The sequence below is a fragment of the Macaca thibetana genome, chromosome 17 (genome assembly GCF_024542745.1).
Source record: "Macaca thibetana thibetana isolate TM-01 chromosome 17, ASM2454274v1, whole genome shotgun sequence".
Lineage (NCBI taxonomy): Eukaryota > Metazoa > Chordata > Mammalia > Primates > Cercopithecidae > Macaca > Macaca thibetana.
Window position 1 is genome coordinate 19649712 of NC_065594.1, and position 20252 is coordinate 19669963.

A 20252-nucleotide genomic window follows, 5' to 3' on the forward strand; every position below is an offset into this window, starting at 1 on the left:
GGCGGATCACAAGGTCAGCAGATCGAGACCATCCTGGCTAACATGGTGAGACCCCGTCTCTACTAAAAATACAAAAAACTAGCCGGGCGAGGTGGCGGGCGCCTGTAGTCCCAGCTACTCCGGAGGCTGAGGCAGGAGAATGGCGTGAACCCGGGAGGCGGAGCTTGCAGTGAGCTGAGTTCCGGCCACTGCACTCCAGCCTGGGCGACAGAGCGAGACTCCGTCTCAAAAAAAAAAAAAAAAAAAAAAAAAAAAAAAAAAGACTATTCCGTAAGTAGGTGCATGATTGTGATACAATAAAAACATCTTATTTGGCTTTTATCCCTAGTTCCTGACACCCTAGCTTCTGAAACCCTTGGCATTTAGAAGGGATACGAGCATATTTTGTTATTCGTAACAAGCCCTTTTCAACCATACCTGAGTTTATGCTAATAAGGTGGATACTTCATGGGTCCCCAGATAGTTTCAGGATGGGAAATGATTTCCAGAGGAACCAACCATGTAATTAGAGTTGGAACTTTCAGTCCCATCCCCTGGGAGGGGAAAGGGTGTAGCAATTGAGTTCAATCACCAATGGCCAGTGATTTAATCAGGCATGCCTATGTAATAAAAGCTTCATTAAAAAACTCTTAAAATGTTGGTGTCTGGAGAACATCTAGGTTGGTAAACACTCTGAGGTGCTGGGTAGGTGGCACACCATGAGATGGGAGAGCAGCTCTGTTCACTTCCTCCCATTCATTGCTTTATGCATCTTTCATTTGGCTGTTCATGAGTTGTTATTTTTTATAATAAACTGACATCAATGTAAACCAGTAAATTGGCTCCCTGAGTTTTGTGTGCTCTTTTAGTAAATTATCCAACCTAAGCAGGTGGGGGTCATGGGAACCACTGATTTATAGCCAGCTGGTCAGAAGTACAAGTGGAAACCTGGGACTTGCAATGGGCATCGGAAGGAGGGGCGGTTTTGAGAGACTAAGCCCCTTAACCTGTGGGGTCTGTGCTAACTCCAAGTGGTTAGGGTCAGAATTGAACTGAATTGTAGGACAAAGACACCCAGTTGGTATCAGAACTGGGAGTGGGTGTGAAAAAATCCCAAGCTTTTGTGTTAGAAGTGTGAATAAAAACAGTTCATGTTGACAAACTAAGAGTTCACAAGCAGGAAGTCACTTGGGAGGCTCTTGTTCACTGACCTATCTCCAGCACAGAGAATACTGCCTGCCACAAAATACACACTCATATATTAAGTGAATAAACTGTGGCAAGAATAACATAGAAAAGACTACAACTAGGATGGTAGCTATAGATACAAAAAAGGAATATATGGATACATAAGACATTCTAATGGGGGAAACACAGGTTCCTTAGTAGCTGATACTTAGTTCAAACCAAAAGACTAAGCTTTTGAAGTTTTAAGGTTCTTACTACATGACTTTCTTCTCCTTTTTTTTTTGAACACAGGGTCTCCCTCTGTCACCTAAGCTGGAGTGCAGTGGCATGATCATGGCTCACTACAGCCTCCATCTCCCTGCCTCAAGTGATCCTCCTACCTTGGCCTCCCAAGTAGCTGGGACCACAGGAGTGCATCACTGCACCTGGCTAATTTTTTGAATTTTTGTAGAGATGATATCTCACTATGTTGCCCATGCTGGTCTTAAAACTCCTGGGCTCAAGTGATCCTCCCACCTTGGCCTCCCAAAGTGCTGAGATGACAGGCGACAGCCACCACATCTGGGCTTCTTTTCCCATCTTTAAAATTTCAGTGTTCATGGTAATTGTACACTATTCCAATAACCTTAAATAATAGTGTCTCTAAAAATTCTTATACTATACCTTTTAAACTTAAAAAAAATACACAATTTAAATGGTGTTACTATTATAAATAAAGAGAGTTTATCTGGTATCTCCTTTAAGGATAACTGACTCAAAAATAGTGCAAGATCCTTAATTTTCAAAAAATCATTATGTACTGTCTGCTATGGCTGGAATGTTTGTTCCCTCCAAAACTCATGTTGAAATTTAATTGCCAAAGTAAAGGTATTGGGAGGTGGAGCCTTTAAGCAGTGATTAGACCAGGAGGGCTCCACCTTCATGGATGGGTTTAATGCCTTCATAAAAAGGCTCACGCCTGTAATCCCAGCGCTTTGGGAGGCCGAGGTGGGCAGATCACCTGAGGTTGTGAGTTCGAGACCAGACTGACCAACATGGAGAAACCCCTGCCTCGACTAAAAATAGAAAATTAGCTGGGTGTGGTGGTGCATGCCTGTAATCGCAGCTACTTGGGAGGCTGAGGTAGGAGAATCACTTGAAACCAGGAGACGGAAGTTGAGGTGAGCCGAGATCACGCCATTGCACCCCAGCCTGGGCATCAAGAGCAAAACTCTGTCTCAAAAAATAAATAAATAAAAAGTCTTTTGGAAGTGGAAGTGGGCTCTTTGCTTTTCTCTTTGCCATTTGAAGATGAAGCCTTCTTTCCCTCCAGAGAGCACGGTGTTCAGGCACTGTTTGGGATGAGAACTGCCAAACCTGCAGTGCATTAATATTGGACTTCCCAGACTCCAGAACTGTGGGCAAATAAATTTCTGTTCATTATAAATTACCCAGTCCCAGGTATTATGTTATAGCAGCAACGAAGACGACAAACGAAGACACTGATATTCACTATGTGGTGAAAAACTATAAAACTAACTTATCTAGTTAAAAAGGTTTTATTTAACTGGATTTTGGTATACTAATATAATATTACACGGCCTTTAAAATCACATTTTGGAAGAACATTCACAAACATGAAAAAATGAATAAGTGAAAGTTACTTCTTATTGGATTACAGAGACTTTAATTTTCATAAGAAAATTTTTCGATGTTTTCCAAGTTTAACTATTAACTGACCTAGTTTCTAACTAGAAAACTTATTTTCAAAAGTGTGTTTAGGTGGGGCGTGGTGGCTTACACCTACAATCCCAGCACTTTGGGAGGCCAAGGCGAGCAGATCACCTGAGATCAGTTCAAGACCAGCCTGGCCAACATGGTGAAACCCCGTATCTACTAAAAATACAAAAAATTAGCTGGATGTGGTGGTGGGCACCTGTAATCCCAGCTACTTGAGAGGCTAAGGCAGGAAAATAGCTAGAACCTGGGAGGTGGAGGTTGCAGTGAGCCGAGATCATGCCACTATTCTCCAGCCTGGGCAACAGAGCTGAGACTCTGTCTCAAAAACAAAACAAAATGAAACAAAAGTGTGTTTAATATTTTTGCTGGGAATATTTTATTGTTGTCTAATTTTTACAACTTGGTAATCCATTGTGTGATGTTTAGAAACTGCCATTTGGCCTGCTATAAAGGAAAAGTGAAAGGATGATATCCTACAATTCTGACTAATGGAGTTTGTTTATTTATAAACATTAAGTAATGCTAATGTTCTAGCAATATTCTTTGTACACTTATTCTTTAAGAAACTTTTGCCTGAAAACAGAAACACTGAGAATTTTTATATGATTTATTTAATAATAAACCAATTAAAGATACAAAATTGTTTAGAGGATTCCAAAATTTAAATTTTTGTTTAAATACAAATTCACTCTGTAATATGAAAACATAACATTAGACCTCTAAACATAATGATTTCATCTACAAAAATTTCTGTTATACTAGAAAATTTGCAGAAGACAATTTTTTTGTGACATTAAATGTACATTATTTACAGTTGAAAAGTAATCTAAAAACATTTCATTTCAGAAACTTGGATATATATGTTATCTTTGTATGCAACCCCCCAAGTCCACCCCCAATAAAAAATGATCCAAAATATAAAGCAATTACGCTTTTATAACTGACTACTCAGCCAGATTAGCCCAAGGCTCAAGTTGCTTTCTTGGCCCTTAAGAAAGAGTCTTGACTCTCTCAAAATAGCAGTATTCTGTTTAGCACTTAGCAACACAAGTTTACTAATGGACTGCAAAGCACAGTGGCCTAAAGAGTTAGTAAACAAATTATTTAGGAAGAATTTATGGCAAATCTTACCCATCACAGATGAATAAATTTTGTTGGGTCACTTATTTCTCTGCAACATTTCAGCTATTCTTACATTAGGAAATAACCTGATAATGATTTAATTGACATAACTTGAAAATACAGGTATTAGAATTAAAAAGATTAGAACTAGAAGAGACAGTGGTGATCATCTAGTCTAGTCCAACACATCTCTTCCTTTTATGAGAAGAACTAAAGCCCAAAGAGGTCAAGATTACATAGCGAGTTAGTGGGAGTGCCATTCTTAGGCTGATGCTTTTACACTATCCTGTTTCTGAAACAGGGTCAGCCACACTACCAGCACCTCCAATTTTTCATGTTATTTTACATATTCATAGTTCTATATTATATAGTACAGCCAGCTAAAGTCAATCTAAGTGACACCATAATTTTAACAAAGCATAAAATAGGTTTTTTGCATTTGAAAGAGTCAAGACTTAACTTATACAAGTGGAATGAAAATAGTTCCTATATAAATTTCCTGTTGCCTTCTATTTAAGTTCTGTATTTACAAAAGAATCAGAAAATCTAATACAATGTAAAATTAGAAAAGGAACTTTAAAAATGCTTATGATATAGCAACTGAAAAAAGAATCTCAAAAGCATGTCTTCATAGTGTAAAATGCCTGTTCCTTCACGACTGAATTCTGAAACATTTAGATAACAAAGAGAAACAGTTGAGTTTTCCTCCCTCATCTAACAAAATCAAAATTAACTCTATCTTTAACAATTACAAAATTAGAAACCTCCTTAGACTTTATCTTAGAATCAATCAGTTTGCATATAATTGAAAATGTTCAATTAACAAACAATCATCCATAAGCTTTGGTATATTAACTAAAAAGAGTTGGGTTCCAGCAGTTCGTTTTGTTTCATAGCTACCTGAGAAGTAAATCCATTGGAACTGGACACTACCATCACATAAGGCTGTGGCTGCTGCTCCGTTTTCTCAGTGTTCTCTTTCAAATGATCTTCAGATTCCTTTTTCTCTACTTCCTGTGTAAGAGTTTTTGTTTCTTGAGTTTTGATAACTGAAGTGATTACAGTGCCAGGTGGGTGAGCAACCAGCTGTGAACTGCGAGGAGAAAAGGTCACCACAGGTGCAGTAGCATTGAAGGATGGAGAGGAAGCCACACTGACGGTTCCATTGCAAATGGTCTGAACATTGCTAGTAAGGACCTGCTGAACCTGGGCAGGGCCCAAGACAATTGAAGGAGGAGAGCCTGCCTTTTGTGACTGTAGCATGACATTTTCTTTCAGTACTGTCATGGGCTGTGATGATGGAATGGCTTGCAAAATAAACTTCTGAGATCCAGTACCTGCCGATGGATCTGTGCTGGCTATAACTGTTGTGAGTGGCACTGTTTGGAGTGTTACTGTATGCAACTGCTGATTCCTAGGAGACACAACCACTGGAACTTGGGTTGGAGCCTGTATAGTCCTATTGAGATGATGAAATTAAAGTGAGACAATTAGCATATTCTACATCATTTAACACTTTAATACTTGAGAAGTCATTTTACAAAATACCAGTTGTATGTTTCAAAATGCTACTTCCCATATTTTCAACACAGCATGACCAACATCATGCCAGACTTTGTATTAAACACTACATACAGAGATGCCTAACACAAAACTCTCAGGCCATTAACTATGATACCAGCTGCTGAGTGCTACGGAAGAAAGGTCTGTACATAGGGTCACATTAACACAAATGAGGAGCTAATTTTGTTGGGGAAGGAGGAGGATGTTAAAATGCTTAGCAAGGGCTGGGTGTGTTGGCTCACGCCTGTAATCCCAGCACTTTGGGAGTCCGAGGCCGGTGGATCACGAGGTCAGGAGCTTGAGACCATCCTGGCTACATGGTGAAACTCCATCTCTACTAAAAATACAAAAAACTAGCCGGGCATGGTGGCGGGCGCCTGTAGTCCCAGCTACTTGGGAGGCTGAGGCAGGAGAATGGCGTGAACCCGGGAGGCGGAGCTTGCAGTGAGCGGAGTTCGCGCCACTGACTCCAGCCGGGGGAACAGAGCGAGACTCTGTCTTTAAAAAAAAAAAAAAAATGCTTAGCAAGAAGTTTGCTTGAGCTTCTTAAAATTAGGAATTTAAAAGCAAATCTGTTTGATTCATTCCTGCTATTTTTTTTGAGATGGAGTTTCACTCTTGTTGCCCAGGCTAGAGTACAGTGGTGTGATCTTGGTTCACTGTAACCTCCAACTCCTGGGTTCAAGCCATTCTCCTGTCAGCCTCCCGAGTAGCTGGGATTATAGTCATGTACTACCACGTCCGGCTAATTTTTGTATTTTTAATTGAGACCAGGTTTTCTGTGTTGGTCAGGCTGGTCTCAAAGTCCTGACCTCAGGTGACCCACCCGCCTTGGCCTCCCAAAGTGCTGGGCTTATAGGCATGAGCCACTGAGCCCGGCCTGCTATTTTAATACTTGAGAGATAATGTTATCAACATGCTCATCCACAATAATTACAAAAATTCATATAATTGTACTCAACCTGTTTTTATATATAAAGGGGGAAGTGCTTAATTAACCTAAACAAAAAACCCACCTCAGTCTTAACCATATGACAGAATTCTTAGAATTTTAATAGCTCACATTTCATGTCATATTTAGATGAAACAAGCCATGATTATAATTAACCTGTCAGGGCTCTTGGACTGGCAGAGAAAATATGGCTAAGCTTTGGAAAAATACATAGAAGCATGTTTTAGCAGTTTTCCACGTTCAAATTTTCACAAATTTTGGTCATAACGCTACAGTTTAACATAAAATCCTTTAATGAAAAATCTAGTTTGTGTAGGTTGTTAATCCCATTCATTGAAGAGAAAGTTACATAAATGATATTATGAGCCAATCTAATTTAAAAAGTTCACCGCTCTAAAATTTATAGTTATGGTTATTAATACAGTATAAAACAAATGTCATTGAAAAATCTCAGCATCTGGATGTCAACTGTTTCTCTGAATTCTGTAAAGTTATTTAATGAAAGATACTTGCTATTTCAAACAACTAACAGCTAGATTAGTCTCCATAAACCAAGCGTTACATATTACCACTAGATTATTAAAGCTACATTTTGAAAGTTAGTTATGCAGTCTGTTTCCCACATATGAGAAATAAAATAGTGGAGGAGAAAAACAAGTTGGCTTGGTGGAAAGATGAAACAAAGACCCAGAGCAATTCAGCACAGGTTCAAAAGAAGTGGGAATCAAGGCACAGGATGACTAGAGCCGCCCATTCACACAGGATATGGATTACCAAACTTAGATGGCCACCCAAGCTCTCTTGCCCATTTGATTCAGGGAAATCTGGGGTGAGATGGGAGTCTGGGTATAGTACTTGACGCTATAGCCAGATACCGTTTTTTGTTTGTTTGTTTGTTTTTGAGATGGAGTCTCGCTCTGTCGCCCAGGCTGGAGTGCAATGGTGTGATCTCAGCTCACTGCAACCTCCACCTCCCAGGTTCAAGCAATTCTCTGCCTCAGCCTCCCGAGTAGCTGGGATTACAGGCACCCGCCACCATGCCCAGCTAATTTTTTTGTATTTTTAGTAGGGACAGGGTTTCACCACATTGGCCAGGCTGGTCTTAAATTCCTGACCTCATGATCCACCCACCTCGGCCTCCCAAAGTGCTGGGATTCTGGGCGTGAGCCACCATGCCGAGCCCAGATACCATTTTAAATAAAAAAGTCCCAAGGGCTTCCCATGACAAGAGTTTACATAACATACGCATAGATATTTGGCATATATAGCACACAGATTACATCAATATGCATAACCTTATGATATGTATAACCTTGTCACCCTACAAATATTATTATCCTCATCTTACGTATGAAAACACTGATGCACAAACAGGTTGTAACAGCTTGAATAAGGTGACCAATTAGAGAAGAAGAGAGGCCATCTGACTGCAGAGCCGATGTGCTGCCGAACCATTACAACAGACTGCCGCCACTTAAGTCCTGAGCAACTTCATCTTTAGTAAGTACTAAAGATGAGTATTTACTATTCTATCCTTAAACAACAGGCAGTTACAACTCTTCAATATATGCCTCTCTCATTCTTCTTTCCTTCTCTAAGGTATGACACAAGCAATAATGTACTTGGAAATTTTCCATATTGCTAATCAGGGCTACCACTAGGACTTCGATGCTTCTGTTTAAATTAGAAAAAGATGTCATTTTCTTGGCCGGGCGTGGTGGCTCACGCCTGTAATTCCAGCACTTTGGGAGTCCAAGGTGGGTGGATCACGAGGTCCGGAGTTCAAGACCAGCCTGGCTAACATGATGAAACCCCATCTCTACTAAAAATACAAACATTAGCTGGGCATGGTGGCGCGTGCCTATAATCCCAGCTACTCGGGAGGCTGAAGCAGGAGTATTGCTTGAACCGGGACCTGGGAGGCGAAGGTGGCAGTGAGCAAGATCGCGCCACTGCACTCCAGCCTGGGTTACACAGCAAGACTCAGTTTCAAAAAAAAAAAAAAGTCCTTTTCTTTTAGACATCTGACTGCCATCGTCACAAAATACATATACTTATCTATACTATCTACAATGCAAATATATTGGCTTATTGGAACAAATTCTAAAACAATTTTCAATAATACAAATTCAGAGATTAAATAAAATATTATGAAGTATTTGCTAACCACAGAATTTTAAAATTACTTTTTTCTTAGTTAATGATTAAACTGTCTGGTTATATTATGTAATACAGATTCTGTTATAGCTGACTATTTTTAAAAAATCTCCTAAGCTGCTTGTAAACAACTGGAAAAATATTGGTAATTTACAATTTACCAAAATTTCTGAAACTAACACAGACCATACAACATTTAGCTTTTGTTGAGGATCTACTCAGGTGTCATAGATGCATGCAATCACATGAAATAAAAATAGATGAGTGAAGGACAAAATTAAGATGTTGCTGCTTTACTGTAAATAACTGACAATTCCTGTGATTTATGTAAATCAGTAGACAGTGTAGCAAGTCATTAACTTCACTGCTTGCAGCTAAACAACTTACATTAAAATACTATCTCACCATCTACTAGATGTGACCAAGTTCCCTGGTCTCTCCTTGCTTCAGTTTCCACATTTATAAAACGGGGATATTATCTATTCTTCACTGAGCTATGAGGATTCTATACCTCACTATACGTAAAGTGTATGAAATACAAAGATTGCTCTATAAGTGTCAGCTCTTGTTGTTATATTAATAATTTATCTAATTATATATATAATCATATATATTCCATCTTCTCTCAACCACAGGGAAAAAAGTTAAAAGCCTCTGATTTTATTAATAAGTCATCAAAAATCAAGAAAGATATAGCAAAGAGAAAAAAGAGTATAAATAAACAGAAAACAAATAATGCAAAATGCTATCAATTTGTGAATTTAGGTGGATAGTAAATACGTGTTCATAGTACTAGCTGAATTTTTCCATACTTTGAAATTTTTCATAGTAAAAGGTTGGGTAATTACAAAAATTCAAACAAAAAAATATAAGAAATAACAAAACCAGAACTTGTCCTAATAAAAAACCATTCTAAGCCAGGTGCAGTGGCTCACACTTACAATCTCAGCACTTCAGGAGGCCGAGGTGGTAGGATTGCTTGGCTGGACTTGGTTCAAGACCAACTTGGGCAACAAAGTAAAACCCCATTTCTACAAAAAATTAAAAAATTAGCTGGACATGCCTGTAGTCCCAGTTATAAGGAAGGCTGAGGTGGGAGGATTGCTTGACTCCTGGCAGAAGGACGCAGTGAGCTACAATGGTATCATTACACTCCAGCCTAGGCAACAAAGCTAGCTAGACTTTGTCTCAAAAACAAAAAAACAACAAAACAAAACAAAACAAAAACCTGCTCTAAAATATCTATAATTTAGTATCTTTCAAAGGAAGAGTTTGGGCCGGGCGCGGTGGCTCAAGCCTGTAATCCCAGCACTTTGGGAGGCCGAGACGGGCGGATCACGAGGTCAGGAGATCGAGACCATCCTGGCTAACACAATGAAACCCCGTCTCCACTAAAAATACAAAAAAAATTAGCCGGGCGTGGTGGCGGCGCCTGTAGTCCCAGCTACTCGGGAGGCTGAGGCAGGAGAATGGCGGGAACCCGGGAGGCGGAGCTTGCAGTGAGCCGAGATCGCGCCACTGCACTCCAGCCTGGGCGACAGAGCGAGACTCCGCCTCAAAAAAAAAAAAAAACAAAAAACAAAAAAAAAAAACAAAGGAAGAGTTTTTGTTTTGGTTTTATTCTCACAGTCTGAAAAGAATATTTTGAATACAGGTGCTAAAAAATTCCATGGAATCAGCTGTGGCCATTATAGGTCTCCTATCAACACAAATGCAAACAACAAACAGCCTAGCAACCAATGGGAGGAACCACACACTCCCAACTAGACACCCAGTCATCACGTGTAACCCACAGGGCCTAAGGAAATATAAAACATTAAGGGAAGAACACAGACAGTAAGAGTTAAATAAGCACCCACTAAGCATTCCAAATCTGAAAATCTGAAATCCAAAACGTTCCAAAATATGAAACTTTTTGAGTGCCAATATGACGCTCAAAGGAAATGCTCACTGGAGCATTTTGGATCTCAGATTTTTGGATGTGGGATGATGTGCTGGATAAGTATAATGCAACGATTTAAAATCTGAAACAGTTCAAAATCCAAAATATTCCTGGTCCCAGGCATTTCGGATAAGGGTACTCAAGATATACTCCTTTAAAAACAGTTAAAAGATGTAGCAGCAACCAATTAAAAATTTAAAGGTCATCTTTGCACTCCTCGCAAATCAACTGAAGATTTAAGAGAATATTTTCACAAGGTCAAACATTTTAAATTGTCTATACAAAGAAGACTGAATCATCGAAGTCTGCCTTGATTCTAGGTAATGTTACCTTACTTCAAGATCAATTGAGCAAAACCTCCACATTTATATTCTGGAATAGAAAAATGTAAGACTGAAGTTTGCTAATAAAAGTAATCAAATAGTAGTTTGTATTGGCTTTGAAAGGGCTGCTAGATTTTATTATAATTCATGTTCTAGAAATTCATGACAGTATAAACAGAAAAATGCTACAAATATCCATATAATTTTCTGCCTTCCTCCCATACCCCCATTCTAAATCAGCTGAAACTAGTCCCAAATTTCTGCTGAAGATCAGTCCAAGGCAGACAGGTTCTCTCAGTCAATTTGTTTAGCATCTTTTCCTGGGGCTCTGAGGCAAATCTGATTTAACCGAAAAGGAAAAAACCAAAAAACAAAACAAACCCTACTTTTCTGACTTCTGCCACTCTAAAGGCCTGAAAAAGAGGATCTTAGATTCTTGGCCTCCCCTCCTATTTGAACTTTAGAATTGTTCCAAGATAGGATCTTCCAAGGAACAACATTTATTGCTTGGAACTCCATGCACACTCAATGTCCTAATATGTCAATTTACGTTGAATTTTTGAAGCTTCTGACTTGGCCTGAATAAAGATTTGAAACCATTCCCTGGATTTTCTCACATCTAGATAACTTCTTATATGGATCAATCCAGTTATACAAAGGTATAGTGAACTGTACTTAAACTGACAGAATGTCAACAATGTCAAAATGTAAATAAAGGGACCAGTGGCATAATTAGAGGACTGACGTAATATATACTGCTCCTGAAAAATCTGGTAACCAAGAGTTCTAGCTTGAAATCTATATACTTTTATTTTCATTTCTGAATCCTGACCCACTTAACAAATAATGTCTCTGGTCAGAAACATATTGAAGTGATAAGCATCAGTAGTTTGGTTTTCTCACCTAATACTCTGAACAGAAGAATTTAATGTTTCATCCTGCATGGTACTGGTTCTAGCTGCTTCTCCCTCTGGGACAGCCTGTACTGGCTGTACTACATGAACAGTCCGGAAGAGCTGGGTAGGATATGGAGACTGCGTGGGCTGCACTGTCCTCAAAACTTCCGACGGCTGTGCAACTTCCACAGGATCTTTGGGTTTTGCAGCTTTAGAATTCCCTGGTTTTAGAACTGTAGTGGCTCCTCCTTTTACCCCTGGACTTGAAGAGACTCTCGACCGGCTGGCTTGATTCCTATTTGAAGTGGCTGATGAAGATAGTGATGGATCTGAAGACTCTATGCTGGAACTTGGATCCTCATCATTTATATATATAAGATCTTTTGGCATTTCTTTAAACTGATACACCAGGCGCTGACCTTCCACTTTTGCCAGAATACCCCTTTGGTAATAGTACCTATTCAAAGCAGACAATTTCATCAATATTTTATTCAATCAAACATCAATTAAAATATTCAACAAAATCAAATTTCCCTAATCATAAACAAAACTTTAAAGTTGGAATCAAACTAATGAGAAAAGAATTTCTAAATAAAGGGCAGTTATTTCATATAAGATAAACATACATTTATGCACATATAGAGATAAGTTCTTATTACCAACTAAATCTAAAACTAATGCTGATTGGGGGACTGTTGATAGAGTATGTGAAATCTTCTGGTCTTTCATTTTTCTTCCTCTCTCTTTCTGCTAATTTATTTACTTATTTATTTAGAGACAGAGTCTTGCTCTGTTGCCCAGGCTGGAGTGCAGTGGCATGATCACAGCTCACTGCAGCCTTGAACTCCTGGCCTTAAGCAATCTTCCCACCTCAGCCTCCCAAGTAGCTGGGACCACAGGCGCATGCTACCACACTCAGCTAATTTTTGCATTTGCAGAGACTGGGTTTTGCCACGTTGCCCAGGTTGGTCTGGAACTCCCAGGCTGAAACGATGCTTCTTTCTCAGCCTCCCAAAATGCTGGGATTATAGAAGCGAGCCACCACACTCGGCCCCTTTCTGACAGCTTGCCAAGATCATCAAAACTACGAAAAGCCTCAATAAATTGTTTCTCCTCCGCAGCTTTCTAGAAATGTTCCTACTAGGCAAACTGTATCAGTTTAAATTTGATTCAGTAAATGTAATTGACTTTTGTGTATAAAACTTAATGATATGCAATAGAAGTGATCCAACTTTTTGTCATCTATTTTAATAAAATCAAGAACCTAAAAAATGTATGTTAAAAAATCCAAAAACTGTAATTAAAGGATTATAGTTTAAGATTGCCAAATTTAATATCTATATCTATCCCCTAAGTCATTCAGATCATTCTTATTTTCAATAAATCTGTCTCAAATACATGCATATCTTGAAAAATAAATGACAGAGTCACCAAAAAATGAACTAAAAGTGAGCTTAAGAATAAAATGTTACGCTTGTTCAAAGTTCTCATGATGTCTAGTAGTACTCTTGAAGCACTAATTTATTCTACCATAATAACTAACATATCATACCTGCAATTCATGTTTGAGAATGCACCCTCTTTTTTTTTTGAGACAGGGTCTCACTCCGGTTGCCCAAGCTGGAGTTCAGTGGTGCAATCTCGATCACTGCAGCCTCAACCTCCCGGGCTCAGGTGATTCTCCCACCTCAGCCTGCCGAATAGGTGGGACCACAGGAGCACATCACCATGTCTGGCTAATTTTTTGTATTTTTTAAGAGAGACAGGGTTTTGCCACGTTGCCCAGGCTGGTCTTAAACTCCTGAACTCAAGCAATCCACCAGCCTCAGCCTCCCAAAGTGTAGGGATTACAGGCATGAGCTACCGCACCCGACTGAAAATGTACCCTCTTATTATGTACTTGCATTACCACTGTTGGTGCTTTGCTGAATTTAAGCTTGATATTTTTTTTTAGGATTCAGGAAATGATATTCTTAACAATAAAATACCAAAACTTCGCATACCTGAGTGCTCTTCCCATGGTCTCATAATTCATGTCAGGTTTGTTTTTGTGCTTCCCCCACAACCTGGACACTGCTTTAGAATCCACCAATTTAAAAATGCCTTTCTCTCGCTGGGTCCACTTGATGTATTTAGGACAAGTAGCCTTGTCCTGGAGCAGTGCCAGTAAAAACTCCCAAAGATAAATTGTGTTTCCTGAAACAAAAACAATTTCTTTCTAAATGACCAAAATTTCATGTAAAAGACCATCATAAAAGACAACTAAAAGTCTTGGAAGTGCCATTCATATTTATACAAAAACATTACATAATTCAGTTAGTATTGGTGACATAATTTAGTTAGTATGGGTGGTATAATGGTCATACTTTTCAGCATCTATAAAGATCTTTTTATTAGTCCCATATAAAATATGTGAACAAAGCAATCTTGTCATAAGATTTGTGATGAATTAGGAGAAAGTACTTTGAGATAATTTTTTTCTGCCTCTTTGTGAACTCTCTCCTTTCAACAGTTGTTCTCTTTAGATTAGAGCCAGCAGGTCAGCCATAACAGTTTTCTTCAAATTTGGGCAACAGTTATAAAAATGCTTGAATTTCAAGACAACATGTTAAAGGGCCTATGAACTGAAAATCTAACCTGGTTAAATTCTTCCAAGAGTCTCATTATTACATGAAAAGAATAGATTATTTGGACAGGTAAGTGAAAATCACTCAAATGAGTTTCTTGGTCTACTTTATTATCAGTTTTCCTTTAAGAATTTGGCAAATGTATCTAATACGCATGTGGCAGCAATAAGATCCATTGCAGTATATCAAGAGAGCTGGTGGTTTCTAGTTGTAACAGGCAGGCGCTATAAAGCAATCTGAGTGTTACTTGACCTATAAGTATTACACGGAAATTACAGTAGTACCCTTTCCATCTTTGTTTTTCTTCTTTACAGATATGTTTGGCGTAGTGGCTGGGGAATCTGGTCGTGGTGGTTTCGTTTTTCTCCCTGAAATAAAAACAGCTCTGCATAAATATTTGCCTTCAAAAGTGACAAAAAATGGACAATTCAGCTATTTGGTCAAGTGCCAAATGTTTTTATACATGGGTCACATATACTGGTCTCTTAAAATGCTGTTTGCTAAAAGGAAAACAACTTTAATAAAACTTGGACATTAATGCAGGTTAAACCATAAACACACTTATGTAAGAAATGATACCTCTGACACCTCAGTTTATATCTGTAAAAATGAAGTTAATTAAAAATACTATAGCTTGCCTTTGAAGTACCCATACTGGTAGCACTTTCTTAAACTTTTGGAGAATGCTTTTGACATTGGTAGAACATGGGCTCCAAAAATAAGCCACATAGCTCTGTCTGTCTATTGATTATACCAGCTTTTTAAGGTAGGAGAAGTGGATTTTTAGCTTTTTTCTCTATTAAATAATTTCTGTATACAGTTAGTTCTCAAGTATAAGAAACTTCCCAAACTCTAGAAATACAGAAAATATGTGAGGCAAAATTTTGGTGAACCACATAGTTTAATACTATCCTTCTGTGTATTTCTAAAAACATCTCGTTTTTCTGTACCTTTCAATTCACAACAAACTTAATAGTTATCTTACCCGCCATCAATGTCTAAATAAGTCCATCCCAATAGTCTCAGAGTGGGGTCGATCAACTATTCTAAAGCCCTATTTGTGATCTTCTTTTGCCAAGTATCTAGAACCACGGCCTAGTAGCACCACTGCCTTGTATTTAGGTTTAGATCATGATCATGCTGTCTGAACATACTACCAATCTATAGGTGAGAAACAATGAAGAGTTACTACCTCCTACCCTTGAGGCTGCCACTCTGGTTTGGATTACTGTGGTGAATTCTAAGTAAATACAATATAGGGCAGGACAATAACTTAGAAAAGCAGAATTTTACAGCTAAAAAAAAAAAATCACAAGGCCAGTGACAATCTATCCCCAGAAACGGAATAGGAAAACGCTTCTGAAGTCATTTGGGTGAATGAGAGGAAGGAAGGAAAGTGTCAAAAAGCCCACTCCTCAGTCTCTAAGATTGCCAAATGTATGCTAGTCAGCCAGGTATCCCGACTTTCATCACCGCAGACGTCTGCAGAGAACCCTTCAGGAGACAGATTCTTCTGGCTGTGTTCATGATAACAAGTATCAGAAGCCAAGACTTCAGTAACTCCCACCTTATTTTATGCTATTAATATATACCAGCTTAAAAAAAATAGATACCGTCTTTATTTCCACTACTTTCCTCCACTAGCTTTAGTCACAACAGATGCTGCCAGTAAAAACTCCCAACCCAGTATCCATCCTCTCCAACATCTTCCTAATCATTCAAGGTGGCAATGTACAAAGCTTCAGACGAATTATAGCTTGGTTATAGAATTTTTGGTTGACAGTGATTTCTTCTCAGCTCTTTGAAAATGTCTAATTCTTCCAGTCTCTCCTGGGAGCTTCTAAACTGCCAATCTAAAAAAAAAAAAAAATCAGTCCTCTTGAAGTAGTGTAGTTTCTCCCTGGTTTGCTGCTTTTTTTTTTTGGAGCAGGGAGAACTTGAGAGAGGGCTTTGGTGTTCTGCATTTTTACCAACAACGCATTTAGGCCTAGATTTATTGTAGCTGACCCACTCAGGATTTACAATGCTGAGGATTAATGTGATTCTGGAAAATTCTTAGTCACTATCTCTCGAATATTGTCTCTTCCTCACTTTTCATATTCTCTGTTTCTGGAACGTTGATTAAACATGTAGACCTTTTCATTTAGTTCTCCATGTCTGTAACTCTTCCATATTTTTTAATTCACACCAAATCTACTGGAGTTTGCTAATTCTTTCTTAAGCAGTGACTAGTCTATGTTTTAATCCACACATTATGTTTTCAATTTCATTTCATTTTTTTGTTTTTGAGACAGAGTCTCACTCTGTCGCCCAGGCTGGAATGCAGTGGTGCGATCTTGGCTCACTGCAACCTCCGCCTCCTGGGTTCAAGCGATTCTCGTGCCTCAGCCTCCCAAGCAGCTGGGATTACAGGCATGTACCACCATGCCTGGCTAATTTTTTTTTTGTATTGTTAGTAGAGATTGGGTTTCACCATGTTGCTCTCTAATTCCAGACCTCAGGTCATCTGCCCACCTCAGACGCCCAAAGTGCTAGGAATATAGGCATGAGCCACTGAGCATGGCCCAATTTCATTTCTTATTTCTATAAATTCCATTTGGTTCTTTATCATACCAATAGTTTTTCAACATTAAGTAGAATATTAGTCTTTTATTTTTTAAGCAGCTTTGTTGAGGTATAACTGACTTATAATAAACTACATATGTTTGGTGTTTATAATTTGACAAGTTGTGACTATGTATACTAAAACCACCACTACATTCAAAACAATGAATATATTCATCACCCCAAAAGTACTTTGTGCCCTTTTGTAATCCTTACATCTCGCCCTTCCTCACCCTGCCCAATCCACAGGCAACCACTCATCTGTTTCCTGTCATTATAGATTAGTTTGTAGTTTCTAGAGCTTTATATAAATATAAAACTGACCCTCAAACAAAACACAGCTTTGAACTGCACAGGTCCACTTATATAGGAATCTTTTTTCAAGAAAAGTTACATCAAGTGTGCCTGTGTCTCCTGCCTCCCCTTCCACTTGCGCTACTCCTGAGACAGCAAGACCAAACTCTTTTTTTCCTCCTCCCTCCTCAGCCTAGCCAACATAAACACAACAAGCATAAAGACCTTTGGCCAGGCAGGGTGGCTCACACCTGTAATCCCAGCATTGTGGAAGGCCAAACCAGGAGGAATGCTTGAGTCTAGAAGTTTAAGACCAAGCTAGGCAACACAGCGAGACCCATCTCTACAAAAATAAAAATAAAAGGTTAGCTGGGTGTGGTGGGGCTCGCCTGTAGTCTCAGCTATTCAGGAGGCTGAGGTGGGAGGATCACTTGTGCCCAGGAGTTCCAAGTTGCACTGAGCTATGATCTTGCCATTGCACTCCAGCCTGGGTGACAGAGCAAGACCCTGCCCCCCAAAAAAAAAAAAAAAAAAAAGACCTTTATTGATCCACATCTGCTTAATAAATAGTAAATATATTTTCTCTTCTTAATGATTTTCTTTCTTTCTTTTTTTTTTTTTGAGACGGAGTTTCACTCTTGTTACCCAGACTGGAGTGCAATGGTGCGATCTTGGCTCACCACAACCTCCATCTCCCAGGTTCAAGCAATTCTCCTGCCTCAGCCTCCCGAGTAGTTGGGATTACAGGCATGTGCCACCAGGCCTGGCTCATTTTGTATTTTTAGTAGAGACGGGGTTTCTGCATGTTGGTCAGGCTGGTCTCAAACTCCCAACCTCAAGTGATCCGCCCACCTTGGCCTCCCAAAGTGCTGGGATTATAGGCATGAGCCACCACGCCCGGCCTATGATTTTCTTAATATTACATTTTCTCTTCCCTAACTTACTTTATTGTAAGAATACAGTATTTAATACATATAACATACAAAATATGTGTTAACTGACTGTTACCAATAAGGCTTCCAGTTTCCAGTCAACAGTTGGTTATTAGTAGTTAACTTTTTGGGGAGTCAAAAGTTTTACATGGATTTTTGGCTGCAGAGGTTGACACCCCTAACCCCCACATTGTTTGGGGGTAAACTGTAGAAGCATATTTTTTCTTCTGGCTTCCTTCTCCTAGCACAATTATTTTGAGAGAACGAGACTCCATCTCAAAAAAAAAAAAAAAAAAAAAAGACACACAAATGTTCTTAACAGCATTATTTGTAGCTGCCCCAAATTGGAAACAACCCAAATCCCATTAACTGCTGATTGGGTAAACAAATACTACATATTTAAGAAAAATTTGTATATAAATGGCCGGGCATGGTGGCTCATCCATGTAATCCCAGCACTTGGGAGGTCGAGGCGGTGGATCACTTGAGGTCAGGAGTTCAAGACCAGCCTGGCCAACATGGTGAAACCTCGTCTCTACTAAAAATACAAAAATTAACCAGGTGTGGTGGCGCATGCCTTTAATCCCAGCTACCTGGGAGGCAGAGACAGGAGAATCACCTGAACCCAAGAGGTGGAAGATGCAGTGAGTTGAGATCAGCCATTTATGTACAAATTTTTCTATAAACACCGTGAATCCTGGGTCTGTCTTAACCTGGGTTTACAACTAGATTTTAAACTACCACTGACATTAGGAATTGCCAGCCACGCAATTAACAAAGACGTAGCCCCAGGGCTGTAACAACTATGGGGCAACAGGCAGAAGCTCTTACAGAATTGCTCAGGTGGGTTATACATTCAACCCAGGCCATACGAGATTTCCTCAGATAAAGCCCTGTTGAAGGTGAACTCACATTTTGGTATCACAGAATACATGAGGAAGACACTTTCTCATGAGTGAGAAGCAGCAGACATAGGAAACCCTAGGATTAGTTCTCTAAGAATCACACATAATAGAATCATTAAATAGAAACTTTACATAGTATGATTAGAGTTTTTAAAGCAAAAGAAAAAAAAAAGTGTCAAAGAATAAGGCTATTAAAAAAGACTAGGTGGGAACTTCCTCTTCTAGTCAAGATGGAATAACACAACATGGATTTATCTTCCCACCTGAAACAATTAAAAACACAGAAAAAATGTATGAAACAATGATATGGAAGAAATTGGACATTGATCAACAAAAGTCAGTGATCCCCAAGAGACAGGAAATAAATGAGGCAAGTCCTATGATTGCCCCACCTTAATACATGAAGAAAAAATTTTTTGGAAAGTAATGTTTCTGAAAATATTCTGAAAAATATTTAATGTACACTTAACATGTGATCCAGCCATTCCACTACTAAGTATTTACCCAAAAGAAATTAAACCAGAATTTCTCTACTCAGAGGTCTGGCTGAATGGGACCCAAGCTTCCTTGACATCCGTCTGCGCCAATGGGTGGATTTTTTTCCCCCAAGAGGGTATATCCCTTCAAGGGTCCCAGTTGCATGCGGAGGTCTCTGTCCAATACCCCATCTTGCACAGTCCAACATAGAAACCTAAGCTTCTGCCTCAACATAAGCAATAAAACCAAAACCCCTTGGCATATCCTTCTCAGCCCTTCTGAGCTGCTGCAGTGTCGGCTCCTGTTAACTATTTTTATTTTCCTCTTCATTTTCGGCTCTTGGAATTTCCCTGACTTTCACATGAACTTAGGTTACTGGGTGATGCTATTAATCAAGACATTATACTCAAAATACTAAGCAAGCATGCATAGAATCAGAAGGCAATAAAATGGAAAAGGTGTCAGACTTTAGAATGCAAGTGTGGTCTTAATTGGCAAAAAATTAAAAATTCCCATTCAACACATCCTAACATACTCCTCTTCAGTTACTTACCTGCTGATTTCCAACCCAT

General features: G+C 39.0%; 1 protein-coding gene across 6 annotated transcripts in view; it reads right to left on the minus strand.

The window, feature by feature from the left end:
* Positions 1–3475: 3475 nt before the first annotated feature.
* The window catches only part of ELF1 (E74 like ETS transcription factor 1), a 115242-nt gene continuing 98465 nt past the window's right edge, over positions 3476–20252 (minus strand). For all 6 annotated transcript variants that reach the window (XM_050766132.1, XM_050766127.1, XM_050766126.1 and 3 more), the window contains exons 6-9: positions 14753–14836; positions 13845–14037; positions 11849–12298; positions 3476–5467 (exon numbers count right to left, since the gene is read on the minus strand). In XM_050766132.1, coding sequence (XP_050622089.1) covers positions 4864–5467; positions 11849–12298; positions 13845–14037; positions 14753–14836 — 1331 coding nt within the window. In that variant the 3' untranslated portion in view covers positions 3476–4863. The remainder of the gene's footprint in view (positions 5468–11848; positions 12299–13844; positions 14038–14752; positions 14837–20252) is intronic.